Source organism: Pristiophorus japonicus, chromosome 12 (genome assembly GCF_044704955.1).
Source record: "Pristiophorus japonicus isolate sPriJap1 chromosome 12, sPriJap1.hap1, whole genome shotgun sequence".
Lineage (NCBI taxonomy): Eukaryota > Metazoa > Chordata > Chondrichthyes > Pristiophoridae > Pristiophorus > Pristiophorus japonicus.
In genome coordinates this window covers 125,617,564-125,636,871 of record NC_091988.1, presented here as the reverse complement: position 1 = coordinate 125,636,871, position 19,308 = coordinate 125,617,564, and the positions used below count along the sequence as shown (strand labels likewise).

Genomic DNA, 19,308 nt, shown 5'->3' with positions numbered 1-19,308 from the left:
AAATTAGGGGTGCATGCAATAAAGGTGCAGCAGTTATAATGGGTGACTTTAATATGCACATAGATTGGGCTAGCCAAACTGGAAGCAATACGGTGGAGGAGGATTTCCTGGAGTGCATAAGGGATGGTTTTCTAGACCAATATGTCGAGGAACCAACGAGCGGGGAGGCCATCTTAGACTGGGTGTTGTGTAATGAGAGAGGACTAATTAGCAATCTCATTGTGCGAGGCCCCTTGGGGAAGAGTGACCATAATATGGTGGAATTCTGCATTAGGATGGAGAATGAAACAGTTAATTCAGAGACCATGGTCCAGAACTTAAAGAAGGGTAACTTTGAAGGTATGAGGCGTGAATTGGCTAGGATAGATTGGCGAATGATACTTAAGGGGTTGACTGTGGATGGGCAATGGCAGACATTTAGAGACCGCATGGATGAATTACAACAATTGTACATTCCTGTCTGGCGTAAAAATAAAAAAGGGAAGGTGGCTCAACCGTGGCTATCTCGGGAAATCAGGGATAGTATTAAAGCCAAGGAAGTGGCATACAAATTGGCCAGAAATAGCAGCGAACCTGGGGACTGGGAGAAATTTAGAACTCAGCAGAGGAGGACAAAGGGTTTGATTAGGGCAGGGAAAATGGAGTACGAGAAGAAGCTTGCAGGGAACATTAAGGCGGATTGCAAAAGTTTCTACAGGTATGTAAAGAGAAAAAGGTTAGTAAAGACAAACGTTGGTCCCCTGCAGTCAGAATCAGGGGAAGTCATAACGGGGAACAAAGAAATGGCAGTCCAATTGAACAAGTACTTTGGTTCAGTATTCACTAAGGAAGTCACAAACAACCTTCCGGATATAAAAGGGGTCAGAGGGTCTAGTAAGGAGGAGGAACTGAGGGAAATCCTTATTAGTCGGGAAATTGTGTTGGGGAAATTGATGGGATTGAAGGCCGATAAATCCCCATGGCCTGATGGACTGCATCCCAGAGTACTTAAGGAGGTGGCCTTGGAAATAGCGGATGCATTGACAGTCATTTTCCAACATTCCATTGACTCTGGATCAGTTCCTATCGAGTGGAGGGTAGCCAATGCAACCCCACTTTTTAAAAAAGGAGGGAGAGAAAACAGGGAATTATAGACCGGTCAGCCTGACCTCAGTAGTGGGTAAAATGATGGAATCAATTATTAAGGATGTCATAGCAGCGCATTTGGAAAATGGTGACATGATAGGTCCAAGTCAGCATGGATTTGTGAAGGGGAAATCATACTTGACAAATCTTCTGGAATTTTTTGAGGATGTTTCCAGTAAAGTGAACAAAGGAGAACCAGTTGATGTGGTATATTTGGACTTTCAGAAGGCTTTCGACAAGGTCCCACACAAGAGATTAATGTGCAAAGTTAAAGCACATGGGATTGGGGGTAGTGTGCTGACGTGGATTGAGAACTGGTTGTCAGACAGGAAGCAAAGAGTAGGAGTAAATGGGTACTTTTCAGAATGGCAGGCAGTGACTAGTGGGGTACCGCAAGGTTCTGTGCTGGGGCCCCAGCTGTTTACACTGTACATTAATGATTTAGACGAGGGGATTAAGTGTAGTATCTCCAAATTTGCGGATGACACTAAGTTGGGTGGCAGTGTGAGCTGCGAGGAGGATGCTATGAGGCTGCAGAGTGACTTGGATAGGTTAGGTGAGTGGGCAAATGCATGGCAGATGAAGTATAATGTGGATAAATGTGAGGTTATCCATTTTGGTGGTAAAAACAGAGAGACAGACTATTATCTGAATGGTGACAGATTAGGAAAAGGGGAGGTGCAGAGACCTGGGTGTCATGGTACATCAGTCATTGAAGGTTGGCATGCAGGTACAGCAGGCGGTTAAGAAAGCAAATGGCATGTTGGCCTTCATAGCGAGGGCATTTGAGTACAGGGGCAGGGAGGTGTTGCTACAGTTGTACAGGGCCTTGGTGAGGCCACACCTGGAGTATTGTGTGCAGTTTTGGTCTCCTAACCTGAGGAAGGACATTCTTGCTGTTGAGGGAGTACAGCGAAGGTTCACCAGACTGATTCCCGGGATGGCGGGACTGACCTATCAAGAAAGACTGGATCAACTGGGCTTGTATTCACTGGAATTCAGAAGAATGAGAGGGGACCTCATAGAAACGTTTAAAATTCCGACAGGGTTAGACAGGTTAGATGCAGGAAGAATGTTCCCAATGTTGGGGAAGTCCAGAACCAGGGGACACAGTCTAAGGATAAGGGGTAAGCCATTTAGGACCGAGATGAGGAGGAACTTCTTCACCCAGAGAGTGGTGAGCCTGTGGAATTCTCTACCACAGAAAGTTGTTGAGACCAATTCACTAAATATATTCAAAAAGGAGTTAGATGTAGTCCTTACTACTAGGGGGATCAAGGGGTATGGCGAGAAAGCAGGAATGGGGTACTGAAGTTTCATGTTCAGCCATGAACTCATTGAATGGCGGTGCAGGCTAGAAGGGCTGAATAGCCTGCTCCTGCACCTATTTTCTATGTTTCTATTTACTGCTCAGTTGGGCAGAACAGTGGCAAATGGAATTTAATTCGGAGAAGTGTGAGGTAATGCACTTTGGGAGGGCTAATAAGGAAAGGGTATACACATTAAGTGGGAGGCCATTTAAAAGTGTAGATGAACAAAGGGACTTTGGAGTGCTTGTTACACATCCCTGAAAGTAGCAGGCCAGGTGGATAAGGTGGTTAAGGCAGCATACGGAATGCTTGCCTTTATTGGCTGAGGCATAGAATAAAAGAGCAGGGAGGTTATGCTTAAATTGTATAATACACTAGTTAGGCCGCAGCTGGAGTACTGCGTGCAGTTCTGGTCGCCGTATTATAGGAAGGTCGTGATTGCACTAGAGAGGGTGCAGAGGAGATTTACTAGGATGCTGCCTGGAATGGAGAATCTTAGCTATGAGGACAGATTGGATAGGCTGGGTTTGTTCTCATTGGAACAGAGGAGGTTGAGAGGAGACCTCATTGAGGTGTATAAAATATTGAGGGGCCTGGATATAGTGGATAGCAAGGGCCTATTTCCCTTGGTGGAGGTGTCAATTACAAGGGGACATAGTTTTAAGGTTGTTGGTGGAAGGTTCAGAGAATTTGAGGGGAGGCTTCTTCACGTAGAGGGTAGTGGGGGTCTGGAACTCACTGCCTGGAAGGGTGGTGGATGCCCTCACCACATTTAAAAGCTGCTTCGATGGACACGTGAAGTGCCTTAACCTGCAGGGTTACGGACCTAGAGCTGGTAATTGGGATTAGACTGGATAGCCTCTTGTTGGCTGGCACAGATATAATGGTAAGTACTGCAGGGAATAGAATATGGCCAGTGTGATCTCCTGGACTAGTTTCGATCGCCTGGATGGGTTGGAGAAGAATTTTCTAAGATTTTTTTCCCCAATTGGCCTGGGTTTTTATCTGTTTTTTTGCCTCTCCTGGGAGATCACATGGCTCCAGTTGGGGTGGAGTGTAGAATGTTTCGGTGTCACAGTTGTGTGGGTTGCACTGGTTGGGCTGGATGCTCTTTACCTTTCATCCATTATTCATTGCTCATAGGTTTATAGGCTCATAGGACCGAGGGCCGGCGCGGACATGATGAGCTGAAATGGCCTTCTTCTGCGCAGTAGATTTCTATGTTTCTAAATACAAAAGACGCAAATACAAAAAACTCCACGAGATGCGGGGAAAATAGCACTTCTGTCCGAAGCTCTGCTGCCCCCTCCTATCCGAGGCAATGTTTCAGGTCAATGACCTTTCATCAGAATTAAAATATGTTAACTCAGTCTCCAGCATTTTCTGTTTTTATTTCAGATTTCTAGCAGTATTTCCAGCATGCACCAGATCTGGAGAATACCCACAAGGAAATTAAAAAGGAAAACATCTCTTTTGACTCCGACTCCTCTTCCTGCTAAGTTGGCTCGACGATATGGGACGACAGCGAGTGAGTCTTATGGGTGATTTTTAATGTCTACCCGCCCGGTTTCCACTAAGTGGACACCGTTAAATTAGTATTGACAGCTATCAAATCTAAATAATAATGGTTATTAAACATATGTGGGCTGTTCCATATAGCAGCGTTACAGATGCTGTTGATTGGCAGTGACAGTAATTGGTCTAATGCATTTAACACAATGTGTAAAGCCTTTGACAGGATTGTACGCCAATACTTTAGTGATTCTTGATTTGGAGTCTTAGACTGGTGATTTATACAGGGCTTACATACGACACACATGATTTATACAGGGCTTACACACGACACACGACCAGCATGACATATGTGGCAAAAAATATGTATTTAAGATAAAACATCATTCAGAGAGCCTTCCCAGAAACAATCCAATTTCTACAGTGTAAAGAAAGCTAAATGAAGAAGTATTGTCTGTCCATCCCTCAACTTTAATTCCTAGTCAAAATAACTTAAAGAAAGACTTTATTTCTTACCGCCAGCATCTAAAATCCTTTTTCCAAAATCATTCCTATAAAACAAATAAACTACAATTATTCAGAATACATTGAAGTTGCAAAACCAAATTTCAGTCTTTGCACAATCTGGCAATAGGAGGCAAGGCTCCCAGCTCAACGGGAGCGTAGACCTGTGCCTCATGACGGTCAGCGCGCCCCATTTGTGGCACTCCTCATTTTCCAGTAATGAAAAGTACAGCTGCGAGCACAGGCAGGCTTAGACTGAGAGCACACTGGGCTTGGCCTCAATACCGTTTACAAGACCAGCCCTCCTGATAATTCAAATCTGCTCGCTACGAGTATGCAAGAAACACAGGCAACCGAATGAGGTGCATAGCTGGTTGGGGAAGTTAGAAATGCAGTGAGGTTGGTCTTGAAATACTGCTGCTTGCCATTAAAGAGATTTTTTAATGCATTCCGCAATAAACAGCAATTGCTTTTTAAAGAGTGTAAAATATTTGGAGAAGGGCACAGTACCAAATAATCACAATGTCTGTATGGAGAGATGTGGAACAAAATCCCACTTTTGATGATGAAACAATAGAGGTCCTGCTGTAGGAGATATAGCAAAGGATGGTGCCCATCTCTGCATCTCAAGGGTTCTGTCCTGTGAAGTAGACGGGCAAACTGCCTGGATGGAGGATGCTGAGAGACCAGGACCATGTGACCATAGAAAATGTCCAAGAATTTTTCAGGTATCAGGTGTGGCAAGATAAGCGTACCCACTTTCGGAGGGACTATTACAATTGGTACATAGCATGTATGACAAAATTAGAACCAAAACTGTCAGGAAGGTAGCATGTCAATACGGTCACGATTTTTTTACACAAGCTTTCATGGTAGTAAAGCAGACGAGGAATTTGGCATTGAAATAATTATCACTGTTACATATAAATATGTGCCCTGTACAAACACTAGCACCAGAAGCAACATGCATGAAGTATTGTAGGACTCATACTTGAGTCTGATGGCAGGTCTCTTCTGGGGTGCCCAGATGAGGTTGGTTTGATACGGTACTGCATAAAAAATTGGCGACAGACATACTAAACGGAATGTGGCAGCATAGATAAAAGGCTGGTCAGAGAACAGAAAACAGAAAGTAGATGTGTTTCAGATTGGAGAAATGTAAAGCTCATGTCCCCTGGGGTCAGTGTTAAGATAATTGCTCTTCTCAATATGTAAATGATATGCACTTGGGGATTGGGCACAGTATCCACATTTTCAGACAACACAAAATGAGGAGTGTGGTTTACTGCGATAGGCACTATAAGCAACTTTAGTAATACAAAGGTGGTCAGCCAATTGGACAAATAGATGTTAGATGAAATTTAACGCAAAAAACATGAGGTTATATATTTTGGGAGGAGAAATAAGGAGAAGAAATATGGTAAACCTAAATGGTAAACTTTAATCAGGAGAGAAACTAAGGCGTTCACATTTTTTAAAGGGTGTATAAACAAGGGGCTAGAATATAAAAGTAATATGGTATTGCCAAGTCAATACTGTATTGCCAAGTTTATAAGGTATTGCTAAGTCTATACAGTATTGCTAAGTATATAAGGTATTGCTAAGCCTATAAAGGTATTGCCAAGTTTATCCGGTATTGCCAAGTCTATACAGTATTGCCAAGTCTATACGTATTGCCAAGTCTATACGTATTGCCAAGTCTATACGGTATTGCTAAGCCTATACAAATTATTGATGAGACTAGAAGTTAGAAAATACCCAGTTTTGGGTAAGATACTTTAGGAAGCATGACAAGGCAATAGAGAGAACAGAAAAGATTTAGGCCCCGATATTGGTGGCCTTACTATCCGCTGCCGCCGACCGCAGCCAAGTTTTCGCTCAGGTCTCCCCTCTGTCCCAGTTTCCACTTGGGCTGCAGCAGGGGAAGGGGAGCACCGCCGGGAAAGGCCCGCTGACGGCTGCTGGCAGCCAAGTTGCGCAAGTGACCTCCCGCCCACCGAGCTGCGAGATTGGTGCGGGTGGGAGTCGGCACCAGAAGGGAGAAGGACCACTGCGTGGTGGCTGGTCTAACCCCGATGGTCAGTATAAAGACCCGCAAAAGAAGGTTAGGGAACATCTTTTACTTTTGTTTTTTAAACAGTGACTTACCTCGATGGGGTCCCTGAAGGTGTTCCGGAGATTTCTTTTTTGTAATGGTTTTACTTTCCACCCTCCCTGACCAGACACCATCCTCGGCAGCAGTTGGGCGGCAAGCGCCTTTGCCGCCGAGATTGAGAGCTCCCGCCCACTGCCACCTAGATTGATGGCGTAACCTGTTATTTTCCCGTCGGGCGGTACGGCCATCACTTTTAGAGGAATCTTCCTGGCAAAGTACAGCTCGGTCTCTCGGCGGCCATCGGCGGTCCTTTGGGCGGGCCTTGGGTGTCAGCGCGTTCGGGCCCATAGATTCATAGATAAGAGGATCGAGAATAAATTTTAAAGGGACCTGATAGCGGTAATCAAATTTATGAGGGAACTTGATCAGGTAAATAGTGAGGGAAAAAAAATTCCACTGGTCAGTGTCAGTAAATTTTAATAGTCAACAAAAGCACAAAAGGAAAGGATTGGCAGATTTGTTTATATGCAGGGGGTTCTGAGGACAGGGAATACCCTGCCAGAAACAGTAGTGTAAGCAGAATCTATAATAGGGTTTAAAAGGCAAGTGGATAGATATTTGACAAATAAATATTTAAAAGGATATGACAAAAGAGCAAAGGAGTTATCTAAATGGAAAGCTGTTCCATTAAGTCAGCACAGGTGTCACAGGGCGAATGACCCCCTTCTGTACTGTAAAGTTCCATGATCTTGCTGCACTTGTTTTCACTGGTGAAGATTGCAGGATTGGAAGGTACTGATGGAATAAACTTGGTAAGTTGCTGCAGTTTCTAATTGATGATACACACTGCAGCCATGGCGAGGAGGTCAATTGTAGAACACTCCCCCCATAAAAAGCAGTAATAATGTTAAATCTGAGGTCGATAGAATGTTGATAGCCAAGGGTATTAAGGGGTTATGAAGCAAAGGCGGGTAGATGGAGTCAAGATGCAGATCGGACATGATCTCATTAGAAACATAGAAATTTACAGCGCAGAAGGAGGCCATTCCGGCCCATCGTGTCCGCGCCAGCCGACATGGCCCTTGGTCAGCAGCCCTGAAGGTTACATATAAACCTATGAACAATGACGGAAAGTCAAAGAGCACCCAGCCCAACCAGTCCGCCTCACATAACTGTGACACCCCTTATACTGAAACATTCTACACTCCACCCCAACCGGAGCCATGTGATCTCCTGGGAGAGGCAAATAACAGATAAAAACCCAGGCCAATTTAGGAAGAAAAAATCTGGGAAAATTCTTCTCCGACCCATCCAGGCGATCACCCTGGCCATATTCAATTCCCTGCAGTACCTCCCATTATAACTGCTCCGTCCAACAAAAGGTCATCCAGTCTAATCCCAATTACCAGCTCTAGGTCCGTAACCCTGCAGGTTACTGCACTTTAAGTGCCCATCCAACCATCTCTTAAAAGTGGTGAGGGTTTCTGCATCCACCACTCTTCCAGGCAACATGTTCCAGATCTCCACAACCCCTTCCGTAAAGAAGCCCCCTGTCAAATCCTTCCACCAACCACCTTAAAACTATGCCCCCTCGTAATAGACCCCTCCACCAATGGAAATAGACCCTTACTATCCACTATGTTCCGGCTCCTCAATATTTTGTACACCTCAATAAGGTCTCCTCTCAACCTCCTCTGTTCCAATGAGAACAAACCCAGCCTATCCAATCTGTCCTCATAACTAAGATTCTCCATTCCAGGCAGCATCCTGATAAATCTCCTCTGCACCTTCTCTAGTGCAATCACATCCTTCCTATAATACGGCAACCAGAACTGCACATAGTGCTCCAGCTGTGGCCTAATCAAAGTATTATACAATTTAAGCATAACCTCCCTGCGCTTGTATTCTATGCCTCGGCCAATAAAGGCAAGCATTCCGTATGCCTTCTTAACCACCTTATCAGGCGATCAGCCATGATCTTATTGAATGGTGGTGCAGGCTCAAAGGGCCGAATGGCCTACTCCTGCACCTATTTTCTATGTTTCTATGTTATCCACCTGGCCTGCTACTTTCAGGGATCTGTGGACAAGCACTCCAAGGTCCTTTTGTCCATCTACACTATTAAGTGGCTTACCGCTTAATGTGTAGACCATTTCCTTATTAGGCCTCCCAAAGTGCATCAGCTCACACTTCTCTGAATTAAATTGCATTTGCCACTGCTCTGCCCACCTCACCAGTAGATTGATAGCCTCCTGCAGTCCATGACTTTCCTCTTCATTATCAACCACACAGCCAGTCAGCTGCAAACTTCTTAATCATACTCTCTATATTCAAATCTAAATCGTTGATATATACCACAAAAAGCAAGGGACCAAGTATTGAGCCTTGCAGAACCCCACTGGAAACATCCTTCCAGTCACAAAAACATCCATCAACCATTACCCTTTGCTTCCGACCACCAAGCCAATTTTGGATCCAACTTGCCACTTTGCCCTGGATCCCATGGGCTTTAACCTTCATGATCAGCCTACCACGTGGGACCTTATCAAAAGCCGAGTTAAAGTCCATATATACTACATTGTACGCACTACCCTCATCGACCCTATTGGTTACTGTTGTGTATCTGTAAAACATGGACTCCCACGTTCCGCCACCAGGGAGTGCATCCCCTGAAGTTCCAAGGGATCCCAGCATCCCTTGGGAGCACTGTATATAAGCCTGCCCCCAAGGCCTGTTCCTGACTCTGGAGTGTCTTAATAAAGACTGAGGTCACTGTTACTTTAACCTCCCTGTGTACAGTCTCAACTGTGTTAGGAACACAATAGTTACCTCCTCAAAAAATTCAATCAGGTGAGTCAAACACGATCTTTCCTTAACAAATCCGTGCTGACTCCCTAATTAATCCTTGCCTTTCCAAAAGTAGATTTATTCTGTCTTTCAGGATTTTTTCGAATAATTTTCCCACCACCGAGGTTAGGCTGACAGGCCTGTAATTACTCGGCCTATCCCTTTTTCCCTTCTTAAACAAGGGCACTACATTAGCAGTCCTCAAATCCTCCGGCACCATGCCCAGATCCAAAGAGAACTGGAAAATGACGGTCAAGGCCGCTGCTATTTCCTCTTTTACTTCGCTCAACAGCCTGGGATGCATTTCATCCGGGCCTGGGGACTTATCTACTTTCAAAGCTGCTAAACCCCTTAATATCTCCTCTCTCACTATGTTTATCTCATCCAGAATATCACACTCCTCCTCAATAGCAATATCTGCATTACCCGTTTCCTTTGTGAAAACAGATGCGAAGTATTCATTAAGAACCCTCCCAACATCTTCTGCCTCCACACAAAGATTACCCTCATGGTCTCCAATAGGCCCTGCCCTTTCTTAAGTTACCCTCTTACTTTTAATATATTTACAGAATATCTTAGGGTTTTCCTTAATTTTACTGGCCAAGAATTTCTCATGCTCTCTCTTAGCACTCCTAATATCCTGTTAGAAACAGAGAAACATAGAAAATAGGTGCAGGAGTAGGCCATTCGGCCCTTTGAGCCTGCACCACCATTCAATAAGATCATGGCTGATCATTCACCTCAGTATCCCTTTCCTGCTTTCTCTCCATACCCCTTGATCCCTTTAGCCATAAGGACCATATCTAACTCCCTCTTGAATATATAACTGGCATCAACAACTCTCTGCGATAGGGAATTCCAGAGGTTAACAACTCTCTGTGAAGAAGTTTCACCTCATCTCAGTCCTAAATGGCTTACCCCTTATCCTTAGATTATGTCCCCTGGTTCTGGACTTCCTGACTGCAGTGTGGGCAGGCACAGCAGGAGGGGCGAAGGAGCGGCAAGAGTCCGTAGAGGGAAGTGACTGGGACCCAGGAGAGGCGTGAAACTGAGGCCCAGGGCCAGCACGGGCCAGCCCACACTGCGATGTGTGCGCGCGCTCGGTCTGTGCAGCAGAGCTGGTCTCCAGTTAGTCTTGGGTAATCCTTGCCACTGGACCAAGACCTAGCTCTGTCAAGCCTGTGTGGTGGCTGGTGTGCAACGGCCACCACATATTCAAAAAAAATCCAAGCACAGGCATCTTCCACCCTTCGGGATCTGGAATATTAGGTCCTTTATTGAAACACCTGTGAACTCATCATTTTTTGGAGTGATCCTCGCTTCAAGGGACCGCCTATGATGATTTGAGTATAGGAAGAGGGAGGTCTTACTGCAATTGTACAGGGCCTTGGTAAGGCCTCATCTAGAACATTGTGTTCAGTTTTGGTCTCCTAATCTGAGGAAGGACGTTCTTGCTATTGAGGGAGTACAGCGAAGGTTCACCAGACTGATTCCAGGGATGGCTGGACTGACATGAGGAGAGACTAGATCGACTGGGCCTGTATTCACTGGAGTTTAGAAGGATGAGAGGGGATCTCATAGTAACAGATAAAATTCTGACAGGATTGGACAGGTTAGATGCAGGAAGAATGTTCCCTGCTGATGGTCTTGCAGGCCAGGACCGCGCCGATTTCCGGGCCGGGCCGCCACACGCTGCTCCCTCCAGTGGCCCCTAGCTTATGAAGGCCAACATTACATTTGCCTTCTTTACCACCTGCTGTACCTGCATGCCAACTTTCTATGACTGATGTACCATAACACCCAGGTCTCGTTGCACTCCCCTTTTCCGAATCTGCCGTCATTCAGATAATATTCTGCCTTCATGTTTTTGCCACCAAAGTGGATAACCTCACATTTATCCACATTATACTGCATCTGCCATGCGTTTGCCCACTCACCTAACCTGTCCAAGTCACCCTGCAGCCTCTTAGCGTACCCCTCACAGCTCAGACCGCCACCCAGTTTAATGTCATCTGCAAACTTGGAGATATTACACTCAATTCCTTCATCTAAATCATTAATGTATATTGTAAATAGCTGGGGTCCCAGCACTGAGCACTGCAGCACTCCACTAGTCACTGCCTGCCAACGTCCCGACTCTCTGCTTCCTGTCTGCCAACCAGTTCTCTATCCACGTCAGGACATTACCCCCAATACCATGTGCTTTAATTTTGCACACCAATCTTTTGTGTGGGACCTTGTCAAAAACCTTTTGAAAGTCCAAATACACCACATCCACCGATTCTCCCTTGTCCACTCTACCAGTTACATCCTTAAAAAACTCTAGAAGATTTGTCAAGCATGATTTCCCTTTCATAAATCCGTGCTGATTTGGACCGATGCTGTTACTGCTTTCCAAATGCGCTGCTATTTCATCTTTAATAATTGATTCCAACATTTTCCCCACTACTGATGTCAGGCTAGTCGGTCTATAATTACCTGTTTTCTCTCTCCCTCCTTTTTTAAAAAGTGGTGTTACATTAGCTACCCTCCAGTCCATAGAAACTGATCCAGAGTTGGAAAATGATCACCAATGCATCCACTATTTCTAGGTACTTCCTTAAGTACTCTGGGATGAAGACTATATCAGGCCCCAGGGATTTATCCCATCAATTTCCCGAACACAATTTCCCACCCAATTTCCTTCAGTTCCTCCTTCTCACTCGACCCTCGGTCCCCTAGTATTTCCGGAATGTAATTTGTGTCTTCCTTCGTGAAGACAGAACCAAAGTATTTGTTCAACTGGTCCGCCATTTCTTTGTTCCCCATTATAAATTCACCTGAATCTGACTGCAAGGGACCTACGTTTGTCTTCACTAATGTTTCTCTTCACATCTCTATAGAAGCTTTTGCAGTCAGTTTTTATGTTCCCGGCAAGCTTCCTCTCATACTTTATTTCCCCACTCCTAATTAAACCCTTTGTCCTCCTCTGCTGAATTATAAAATTCTCCCAGTCCTCAGGTTTGCTGCTTTTTCTGGCCAATTGATATGTCTCTTCCTTGGATTTAATACTATCCTTAATTTCCCTGGTTAGCCACGATTGAGCCACCTTCCCAGTTTTATTTTTACTCCAGACAGGGATGTATAATTGTTGAAGTTCATCCATGTGATCTTTAAATGTTTGCCATTGCCTATCCACCATCAACCCTTTAAGTATCACTTGCCAGTCCGTTCTAGCCAATTCACGTCTCATACCATCGAAGTTACCTTTCCTTAAGTTCAGGACCCTAGTCTCTGAATTAACTGTGTCACTCTCCATCTTAATAAAGAATTCTACCATATTATGGTCACTCTTCCCCAAGGGGCCTCGCACAACAAGATTGCTAATTAGTCCTTTCTCATTACACATCACCCAGTCTAGGATGGCCAGCTCTCTAGTTGGTTCCTTGACATATTGGTCTGGAGAACTATCCCTAATGCACTCCAGGAAATGCTCCTCCACTGCATTGCTACCAATTTGGTTAGCCCAATCAATATGTAATTAAAATTGCCCATGATAACTGTTGTACCTTTATTGCACGCATCCCTAATTTCGTTTGATGCTGTCCCCAACCTCACTACTATTGTTTGGTGGTCTGTACGCAACTCCCACTAGCCCTTTGGTATTCCGTAGCTCCACCCATACAGATTCCACATCATCCAAGCTAAAGTCCTTCCTTACTATTGCGTTAATTTCCTCTTTAACCAGCAACGCCACCCCACATCCTTTTCCTTTCTGTCTATCCATCCTGAATATTGAATACCCCTGAATGTTGAGTTCCCAGCCTTGGTCACCCTGGAGCCATTTTGACTCTTAATTCGTCTAATCATCATCATAGGCAGTCCCTCGGAATTGAGGAAGACTTGCTTCCACTCCCAAAGTGAGTTCTCTGATGGCTGAACAGTCAAATACGAGAGCCACAGACCCTATTACACATGGGTCAGACATTCGTCAAGGGAAGGGGTGGGTGGGGCTGGATTGCCGCTTGTTCCTTCTGCTGCCTGAGACTCGAAGAGCTCAACACCCTCCCTGATGCACTTTCTCCACCTCAAGCGGTCTTCGGTCAGGGTCTCCCAGGTGTCAGTGGCGATGTCGCACTTTACCAGGGAGGCTTTGAGGGTGTCCTTGTAACGTTTCCGCTGCCCACCTTTGGCTCGTTTACGATGAAGGAGCTCCGCATAAAGCATTTGCTTAGGGAGTCTCGTAACTGGCATGCAAACTATGTGGCCTGCCCAGCGAAATTGATAGAGTGCGGTCAGTGCTTCAATACTGGGGATGTTAGCCTGGACAAGGACACTGATGTTGGCACGCCTGTCCTCTCAGGAGATTTGCAGGATCTTGCGGAGATATCGTTGGTGATAATATCTCCAGCGACTTGAGGTGCCTTCTATACATCGTCCATGCCTCAGATCCATACAGGAGGGCGGGGATTATTACAGCCCTGTACACCATGAGCTTGATGGTAGACTTGAGGGCCTGGTCTTCAAACACTCTTTTCCTCAGATGGCCGAAGGCTGCACTGGCGCACTGGAGGCGATGTTGAATCTCCACATCAATGTCTGCCTTTGTTGCTAAGAGGCTCCCGAGATATGGGAAATGGTCCACGTTGTCGAGGGCCGCGCCGTGAATCTTAATGATTGGAGGGCAGTGCTGTGCGTCGGGGACAGGCTGAGGAGGACCTTTGTCTTACGGAGGTTAAGCGTAAGGCCGATGCTTTCATATGCCTCAGTGAATAAATTGACTATATCCTGGATTTCAGCCTCAGAATGTGCGCAGGCGCAGGCGTCGTCCGCGTACTGTAGCTCGACGACAGAGGTTGGGGTACCTTGGAACTAGCCTGAAGGCGGCGTAGGTTAAACAGCTTCCCACTGTTCTGTAGTTTAGTTCCACTCCAGTGGGGAGCATGTTGATTGTGAGGTGGAGCATGGCAGTGAAGAAGATTGAGAAGAGGGTTACAGCAATCAGGCAGCCCTGTTTGACCCCAGTCCGGGTGTGAACTGGGTCTGTAATGGATCCGTTGGGAAGGATCACGGCCTGCATGTCGTTGTGAAGCAGGCGAAGGATGTTGCCAAACTTTTGGGGGCATCCGAAACAGAGGAGGACGCTCCATAGACCTTCACGGTTGACTGTGTCAAAGGCCTTTGTAAGATCGAAAAAGGCCATGTATAAGGGCTGGCGTTGCTCCCTGCATTTTTCCTGCAGCTGTCACGCTGCAAAGATCATGTCCGTTGTGCCCAGTAGGTTAAACAGCTTCCCACTGCCTCGCACTATGATTCCGGGAGGAACTCCTCGGCCACAGGAAGACGACGATTGAGGAGAACTCTAGCGACAACTTTCCCAGTGGCTGATAGAAACATAGAAAATAGGTGCAGGAGAAGGCCATTCGGCCCTTCTAGCCTGCACCGCCATTCAATGAGTTCATGGCTGAACATGCAACTTCAGTACCCCATTCCTGCTTTCTCGCCATACCCCTTGATCCCCCGAGTAGTAAGGACTTCATCTAACTCCTTTTTGAATATATTTAGTGAATTGGCCTCAACAACTTTCTGTGGTAGAGAATTCCACAGGTTCACCACTCTCTGGGTGAAGAAGTTTCTCCTCATCTCGGTCCTAAATGGCTTACCCCTTGTCCTTAGACTGTGACCCCTGGTTCTGGACTTCCCCAACATTGGGAACATTCTTCCTGCATTAAACCTGTCTAAACCCATCAGAATTTTAAACGTTTCTATGAGATCCCCTCTCATTCTTCTGAACTCCAGTGAATACAAGCCCAGTTGATCCAGTCTTTCTTGATAGGTCAGTCCCGCCATCCCGGGAATCAGTCTGGTGAACCTTCGCTGCACTCCCTCAATAGCAAGAATGTCCTTCCTCAGGTTAGGAGACCAAAACTGTACACAATACTCCAGGTGTGGCCTCACCAAGGCCCTGTACAACTGTAGCAACACCTCCCTGCCCCTGTACTCAAATCCCCTCGCTATGAAGGCTAACATGCCATTTGCTTTCTTAACCGCCTGCTGTACCTGCATGTCAACCTTCAATGACTGATGTACCATGACACCCAGGTCTCGTTGCACCTCCCCTTTTCCTAATCTGTCACCATTCAGATAATAGTCTGTCTCTCTGTTTTTACCACCAAAATGGATAACCTCACATTTATCCACATTATACTTCATCTGCCATGCATTTGCCCACTCACCTAACCAATCCAAGTCGCTCTGCAGCCTCATAGCATCCTCCTCGCAGCTCACACTGCCACCCAACTTAGTGTCATCCGCAAATTTGGAGATACTACACTTAATCCCCTCGTCTAAATCATTAATGTACAGTGTAAACAGCTGGGGCCCCAGCACAGAACCTTGCGGTACCCCACTAGTCACTGCCTGCCGTTCTGAAAAGTACCCATTTACTCCTACTCTTTGCTTCCTGTCTGACAACCAGTTCTCAATCCACGTCAGCACACTACCCCCAATCCCATGTGCTTTAACTTTGCACATTAATCTCTTGTGTGGGACCTTGTCGAAAGCCTTCTGAAAGTCCAAATACACCACATCAATTGGTTCTCCCTTGTCCACTTTACTGGAAACATCCTCAAAAAATTCCAGAAGATTTGTCAAGCATGATTTCCCTTTCACAAATCCATGCTGACTTGGACCTATTATGTCACCTCTTTCCAAATGCGCTGCTATGACATCCTTAATAATTGATTCCATCATTTTACCCACTACCAATGTCAGGCTGACCGGTCTATAATTACCTGTTTTCTCTCTCCCTCCTTTTTTAAAAAGTGGGGTTGGATTGGCTACCCTCCACTCGATAGGAACTGATCCAGAGTCAATGGAATGTTGGAAAATGACTGTCAATGCATCCGCTATTTCCAAGGCCACCTCCTTAAGTACTCTGGGATGCAGTCCATCAGGCCATGGGGATTTATCGGCCTTCAATCCTATCAATTTCCCCAACATAATTTCCCAACTAATAATGATTTCCCTCAGTTCCTCCTCCTTACTAGACCCTCTGACCCCTTTTATATCCGGAAGGTTGTTTGTGTCCTCCTTAGGTGAATACCGAACCAAAGTACTTGTTCAATTGGTCCGCCATTTCTTTGTTTCCCGTTATGACTTCCCCTGATTCTGACTGAAGGGGACCTACGTTTGTCTTTATTAACCTTTTTCTCTTTACATATCTATAGAAACTTTTGCAATCCGTCTTAATGTTCCCTGCAAGCTTCTTCTCGTACTCCATTTTCCCTGCCCTAATCAAACCCTTTGTCTTCCTCTGCTGAGTTCTAAATTTCTCCCAGTCCCCAGGTTCGCTGCTATTTCTGGCCAATTTGTATGCCACTTCCTTGGCTTTAATACTATCCCCGATTTCCCTTGATAGCCACGGTTGAGCCACCTTCCCTTTTTTATTTTTACGCCAGACAGGAATGTACAATTGTTGTAGTTCATCCATGCGGTCTCTAAATGTCTGCCATTGCCCATCCACAGTCAACCCCTTAAGTATCATTCGCCAATCTATCCTAGCCAATTCATGCCTCATACCTTCAAAGTTACCCTTCTTTAAGTTCTGGACCATGGTCTCTGAATTAACTGTTTCATTCTCCATCCTAATGCAGAATTCCACCATATTATGGTCACTCTTCCCCAAGGGGCCTCGCACAACGAGATTGCTAATTAATCCTCTCTCATTACACAACACCCAGTCTAAGATGGCCTCCCCCCTAGTTGGTTCCTCGACATATTGGTCTAGAAAACCATCCCTTATGCACTCCAGGAAATCCTCCTCCACCGTATTGCTTCCAGTTTGGGGAGCAGGGAGATTCCCCTGTAGTTGCCGCAGTCGGACTTGTCCCCTTTTTAAAAAATGGTCACAATCACTGCATCTCTGAGATCTCCTGGCATGCTCTCCTCCCTCCAGATGAGAGAGATGAGGTCATGTATTCGTGCCAACGGTGCCTCTCCGCCATACTTTAGCGCCTCAGCAGGGATTCCATCCACACCTTGTTATTCTGCAGCTGTTTTATGTCTTTGCCTACCTCGTGCAACATTGGAGTTTAACTGAGTTGGTGGCGGGTCGCATGCTGCGGGATGGAGTCGAGAACACTCGAGTCAAAGGCAGAGTCTCGATTGAGGAGATCTTCTAAGTGCTCATTCCATCGGGCCCTGACAGCCTCAGTGTCAGCCCTTGATGAGCGTTTCCCCATTCTTGGCCAGGATTTGGTGTGGGGCCTTGGGAGTTTGGACCGTAGGCGGCCTTAACTGCAGTGAAGAATCCTAGCATATCATGGCTGTCAGCCAATTGTTGTATCTCTGTGTTTTCTCCATCCACCACCTGTTCTTTAGGTCCCGAGTTTTTTGTTGGATCTCAGCCTTGAGCCGTCTGTAATGTTGTTTTGCAGCTCCCGAGTTGCGTTGTTGCTTCAGGCTCAGAAATGCATTACACTTGCATTCTATTAGTTCCTCGATCTCCTGATCATTTTCATCAAACCAGTCCTGATGTTTTCTGGTTGAGTGACCAAGTGTCTCTTCACAGGCACTGGTTATAGAGGCCTGTGAAGAGAACATCCCTGTCTGGAGTAAAAAATAAAACGGGGAAGGTGGCTCAACTGTGGCTAACAAGGGAAATTAAGGATAGTGTTAAATCCAAGGAAGAGGCATATAAATTGGCCAGAAAAAGCAACAAACATGAGGACTGGGAGAAATTTAGAATTCAGCAGAGGAGGAAAATGGAGTATCTTGCCAGAAATGTAAAAATTGACTGCAAAAGCTTCTATAGATATGTGAAGAGAAAAAGATTAGTGAAAACAAACATAGGTCCCTTGCAGTCAGATTCAGGTGAATTTACAATGGAGAACAAAGAAATGGCAGACCAGTTGAACAAATACTTCAGTTCTGTCTTCATGAAGGAAGACACAAATAACCTTCCGGAAGTACTCGGGGGCCGAGGGTCAAATGAGAAGGAGGAACTGAAGGATATCCTTATTAGGTGGGAAATTGTGTTCGGGAAATTGATGGGATTGAAGGCCAATAAACCCCCGGGGCCTGATAGTCTGCATCCCAGAGTACTTAAGGAAGTGGCCATAGAAATAGTGGATGCATTGGTGATCATTTTCCAACAGTCTATCGACTCTGGATCAGTTCCTATGGACTGGAGGGTAGCTAATGTAGCACCACTTTTTAAAAAAAGGAGGGAGAGAAAACGGGTAATTATAGACCGGTTAGCTCGACATCAGTAGTGGGGAAAAGGTTGGAATCAATTATTAAAGATGAAATAACAGCGCATTTGGAAAGCAGTGACAAGATCGGTCCAAGTCAACATGGATTTATGAAAGGGAAATCATGCTTGACAAATCTTCTGGAATTTTTTGAGGATGTAACTAATAGAGTGGACAAGGGAGAACCAGTGGATGTGGTGTTTGGACTTTCAAAAGGCTTTTGACAAGGTCCCACACAAGAGATTGGTGTGCAAAATTAAAGCACATGGTATTGGGAGTAATGTTCTGTCGTGGATAGAGACCTGGTTGGCAGACAGGAAGCAGAGAGTCGGGATAAACGGGTTCTTTTCAGAATGGCAGACAGTGACTAGTGGGGTACCGCAGGGCTCAGTGCTGGGACCTCAGCTATTTACAATATACATTAATGATTTAGATGAAGGAATTGAGTGTAATAACTCCAATTTTGCAGATGACACGAAGATGACACTGGGTGGCGGTGTGAGATGTGAGGACGACGTTAAGAGGCTGCAGGGTGACTTGGACAGGTTAGGTGAGTGGGCAAATGCATGGTAGATGCAGTATAATGTGGATAAATGTGAGGTTATCCATTTTGGGGGCAAAAACACAAAGGCAGATTATCTGAATGGCGGCAGATTAGGAAAAGGGGAGGTGCAACGAGACC

The 19,308-nt window shown here is 45.6% G+C and overlaps 1 protein-coding gene across 1 annotated transcript in view; it reads right to left on the bottom strand.

The window, feature by feature from the left end:
* sycp2 (synaptonemal complex protein 2) overlaps nucleotides 1–19,308 on the bottom strand; it is a 1,164,109-nt gene that overhangs the window by 999,798 nt on the left and 145,003 nt on the right. Inside the window, exon 8 of the mRNA XM_070894856.1 lies at nucleotides 4,464–4,498. Coding sequence (XP_070750957.1) covers nucleotides 4,464–4,498 — 35 coding nt within the window. The remainder of the gene's footprint in view (nucleotides 1–4,463; nucleotides 4,499–19,308) is intronic.